Here is a 5,083-nt window from a genome sequence, read left to right on the forward strand (position 1 = left end):
TGAAACATTCTTTTAATATTTTCCAGAGGTCCAAGAAAATAAAAGAGCTAAGAATGTTGTGAATGGCACACATTGCTTGTGGGTACATTCTGCCATATTTTGAAAGATGAATATATCTTAGTAAGAACAAGTATGTCCCTCCTCTGTTAATAACGTGCTGTCACAGGGAAGATTTTCTTACACCAGTGGTTACAATAACAGTGTTGCCCTGGCCCTTCTTTCCGTGGTCCCATGCTAGCACATACTTTGATGGTAGCTGCCAGGTCCGCTTAGATTTCTGCCTGTCCCCCAGCAGCAGTTTTGCCGAGTGGCCATCAAGAGCCCCTAGAACATTCAAAAGGAAGGTGGCGGACCGAGATGCGCTCAGTTTTGAAGCTGTTTTCTGGAGGCCTCAGAGAAAAGGCAAATTGCTGAAAAGCCTAACGAGAGGTCAGAGCACAGGTAGAGCGCTGGCGAAGAGCTGCCCTCGTCTCTGGCTTTCCTGGCCCCGTGTGGGCTGATTAACCACGCGAGCCACGAGTGACGTGGTCATGAGCAGTGACGATGTCTCTGGTGGCTCTTGGCCTTCCTCCCCATCTGCACTGCGTGCATTTTTTAGTAATACAGGCGTCAGAACTGTATTAAAGTTCTAGCTGCTCAGGAGTCCCTCTCCTACTCCTCCACCTATAAACCTGACGAGCTGCATAGCAAAGCTGCCGGCTTTAGCAATGCACGTGGCAGGCTCAAACCTACCCGAATGAGCTGAAACTTTAGTGTCACCAAAATGGGTTGCATCCACCTAGAAAAATCTGCATTATTCTCAAGGACCTCAAGGACTACATGCCTGCAGTTCGAAGGCATTTCCTTCCGAAGTGGGATTGAGAGGATGAGTCAGGGCGAATGAAGATGCTTAGGTATCTCTCTGCTTGTGGACCGTGTTCTCCCTTCTTTCCTTCCCGAGGATGCTCTGGCACCTGAGAGCCTAGGGCTAGTGTTCAAGTTCGAAATAAAAGTCCACTCTGGAGACGATAGGCATGGCACTCCAGGATGCCTCAATTCTCTGCTGTCGCCAGTCACCCCCTACAGAGGAGGCTGAGTTGTAGCCTCGTAAACAAAGCACGCCGTTTACTAGCCCTCTTTGCCATCACTGTCCTAAACTGCCACCATCCTCTGGAGTTTCCACAATTTGGCATCACGTTTGGAGGTCCTGCTCGTTCAGGCCTGCACTGGGCACAAGACACAGCCCTCTCTGGGAGGAGCAGCCCCAAAACAAAGGATTGCTGCAAAATTCAACAAATGCCGTGGTAGAGGAATGGTTAAGTTGTTCTTCCTTTTCCACATAATCTTTTAAAAAACCTTCAAAACACAGCAAACAATAACAAAAAGCACCTTATTCCAAGGCGGCCACATGTTCGTCAGCCCCTTCCCCTTCCGATAAGCATTCTGCCGCCCTCAGGAAGTGGGGTGGCGGGGGTGGGGGGCAGTGTGTGGGGAGAAGCCTGACTGGGTTGAGAACCACTAGGTTAAATGAGACAGCTTTCTCCAAGCCATGTTTAGCAAAACATTAAAAATTAGATTTAGTTCATGTCGTAAAACTTGGAAATCTCTTTCTAGTAGTTCAGGCTCTAACCTTGGGTCAAACTAAATAAGGAGGGGACCTTATGAACCGAGTTCCCGTGGACCAGAAGGAAAGCAAAGTTTGATCTGCGGCTGCTGCTGCTTTTGCCATGGCATTCGAAGGTTCCATGATTCCGTACAAGGTCAAGCATATCATTTCGGGAACAAGCAAGCAAATGGCCTGGATTTTCACCAGCATTCGTGTGTCTAGTCATCTTTTCATTATACCTATAGATTCTTTGGGGACAATGACCAGTTCTCGCTCACCTCTGTCACTGCTTGCTGAATGATTACATGGGCATAGTGGTCCTCGGAGTTTAGGGTGTGTAGGAAGGCAAATACTTCGTTTAAGGTTTTATTTCTTGCCAAGTGTTTTCACTTACCATCTTAAAGCAAGCAGTTAAATTTTTATTCTATGGTATACGTTTAGTCCTAACACCTGATTTTAGGCTCATTTTTCTGACTCGGCTACTTTCCTATAAACATGTATTTCCAGTAATAAGGATTTTATTATGACTTTATAGTTCTGCCCTCAAGGAATCAAGAAAGAAAATTCGCAGTGTTAATTTTGGTGGTCCCCCGCGAGGCTCTCTGCCTGGTATAAAGTATGGGTCAGTCTCACGGAGTGTTTAATCCTATCGTATAAGGTTCTGTAGAGTGACCCACAAGGCCCTTTTCCCCAGAAGCAAACGGAGGATTAAATGGCAAACACTAGGAATCACAGAGCTCAGAGAACCTCTCTGCTCACCAGCACCGTCCTGTCTGTCCATCCGCTTTGCGCAGGCGTGGAACCAAGTGTCCGCTCTGTCCTCCCTCTCTGGCCCTTCCTGGGACTGCTGGATTTTATCAGTCTATGGGTCCAGACTCACCTGCCATCGACTGAGACCTTATAAACCAGTTAGGAAGTTGCTCGTGGATTCTAATCTCAGATTTGCTTTATCATAATTTCTTAGTGAATCCAGAAATACTTCAGCTTTTAGTTTTCCTTGATTAGGTCTCAAATTTGCACAGTCTTCATAAGTCTCTTGAGAGGAGGCTCCTTAAAGGGCCCTGTGAGTTCCTTATGATGTGAGTAACCACTTTCTCATTTATCCATTTGCCCATACATTTTAAATTTCTAGTACTAAATCTTCTGTTTTCCCTCTTACTGAAGTGCTTTTTCTCCACCCCTACCCCATGGCCGTGTTGCTCATCTGGTGTTTATGTGGGGACATTGAGCACCCCAGCCCCGCATTCAGCCAAGGCCAGGTCATGTTTCCCTCCATCATGGCCTCTCTGCCCAGCCGTGGGCCTGGAGACTCAACCAAGACCCAGTCGACAAAGGGCATCCCTAGGCCTCTTAGTCCATTTCTTCATGAGGCTGGGGCAATTAGGGTTCATCTGGACACCCCACATCTCTGCAGGAGAGCCTCCCTGAGGCAGAGGGCTTTGCCTTCTCTCATCTGATTGGAAAAGACAGCATAAGAAAGTCTGGTTGGTGGAGAAAATTGTCTTCAAAGTGATTACTTTATTCTGGTTTTAGTCACCAGATATAATGACAATAATTTGGTCAATGTTCATTGTTTTCCACAAGCTAAAACCATGCAGAGGCCTGAAGTGTGGCGGGAGAAGCATTTTTAGACGCAAATGACAAGATGGGTTTCTAAAATGCCCTTGAGACACATCGTCAACATCTTAATCTGTTTGTAGGCAGATGCTCTATAGAACTAGGACCCCCACCCCACACACTTTAATTCTCCATACTGACGATTTTAAAACCTGATCTTAAAATTTTGTTTTTTAGCAACCCCATTCCCACTGTATTCATCTGGATCCTAAAACTGGGTTTTATCTATAGATGAAAGGCTGGGCCGTCTTGGTTTCCCACCAGAACGAAAGGGCATTGCTTGGTGAAGTGTCAGTTTATTATGATTAGTAAGTAAGCGTTGTGTCCTTCGACAACAGACGTGTGCCGTTTGGCGCTACAGTGCCTTAGAAGTGTTAACACAAGTCAGGAAGCTATTTAAAGGCGGCAGGCTGACCAAACCATCCCTCCCACACCCGCCGCGAAGCGCGGCAGTGTTGGGCTATATGCGAAGGCGGCCAAGACCCCAAGGGCTCAAAGTCCTGATTTGAACACTGCCATCTGGCTTTGGGAAAGTGAGTTCCCTTTAACTGTCACCTCTATTTTATTTCTGTGAAACGAGACAGCCATCAAAGGCCCAAGAGGTCACAGGAAGCTCAGGCCATACCCCTTTCTGCATCGCAGACGCGTTACCCACGAGTTCTCCAGCCGACCGCACATGTTTGCACACTGAGCCCGAGTCGAACAAATGTGAACTGCTTCTTTAGAGTTTTCAGTGAGACCGTGCGAACCATCCAGAAAACTGACATAGCCAGGAGAGAGAAACTCAGAAGAAGCTGGGAAGAGGAGGGGCTGAAACTCATATCTGTGTTAAGTCCTGATCTGTCACTCCAGGGCAGGGCAGGGCAGCGTAGCAGGAGGAGTTAGTTACTCACGGCGGAAGCGACAGTGCTGGTTCTGTTACCAGTGTGGCCACATTAACAGCTCGCGAGGTTTCTGTGCTGCCATATTTGTTGTTCTTACACTCGCTCGACCCCTAGGAGTTTACAGATTTCTTTTAAAAAAGGAAAAGAGAGTTATTTACAAAATATTTATGTCATAATGCAAGACCTATGGGAGAAGAAAGTAATTCTGAACACGATGATTCAATAGATCTGAAATTAAGTTTATATTTTTAAAAATTTTCTCTTTGCAGGTCGACTGCTAGGGAGTATGCCCTGAAAATTATCAAGAAAAGCAAATGCCGAGGCAAAGTATGTATAAAGTTTATTCTTATGAAAATATAATATTTGGGGGTAGAGACACAGGGATCAGCTCCCAAATAAACATAAGTTCACCCCATTTGTTGTGTTTTGATGGAATAGAATGTTATATACTAATTAGGATATAACTTTATTCTATAAATAGTCCGAGAATAAAAGTTAGCTGGAGTGATTGGATGTTATTTATGCTCCTTATCTTTGTTTGCTTGTTTACTTTCTCTCATTACTTTATAATCTAAGTTTCATTTCATCCTACATGAACTTATAGTTATTGTGATAGATTCTGAAATTACAAGTGTCATCTAAGGACCTTCAGCATCTTTTGGCAATTCTAGGCTCTCTGAATGTCAGAATCTAAGATATACTCTTATGTTTGACCCAATTACACGCCCCTTGATCTCCACATAGTGTAGTTTTACTCCTTTGAGTTGGCGCCTCCTACACGTGGCCGTTTATGTTGATTAAGTTCACTTCTCCCTTGGACAGGAGCACATGATCCAGAACGAGGTGTCTATCTTAAGGAGAGTGAAGCACCCCAACATCGTTCTTCTGATTGAAGAGATGGATGTGCCAACCGAACTGTACCTTGTCATGGAATTGGTAAAGGTGTGTGTTTTGGAAAAAGAAATAAACCTATACAAGGCAGCACACTTTTCGATAA

The 5,083-nt window shown here is 45.2% G+C and overlaps 1 protein-coding gene across 2 annotated transcripts in view; it reads left to right on the forward strand.

The window, feature by feature from the left end:
* DCLK1 (doublecortin like kinase 1) overlaps nt 1–5,083 on the forward strand; it is a 323,350-nt gene that overhangs the window by 256,417 nt on the left and 61,850 nt on the right. For both annotated transcript variants that reach the window (XM_025049488.1, XM_025049489.1), the window contains exons 8-9: nt 4,356–4,413; nt 4,909–5,028. In XM_025049488.1, the coding sequence (XP_024905256.1) occupies nt 4,356–4,413; nt 4,909–5,028 (178 nt within the window). The remainder of the gene's footprint in view (nt 1–4,355; nt 4,414–4,908; nt 5,029–5,083) is intronic.

The sequence above is a fragment of the Pteropus alecto genome, unplaced genomic scaffold, assembly GCF_000325575.1.
Source record: "Pteropus alecto unplaced genomic scaffold, ASM32557v1 scaffold16, whole genome shotgun sequence".
NCBI lineage: Eukaryota > Metazoa > Chordata > Mammalia > Chiroptera > Pteropodidae > Pteropus > Pteropus alecto.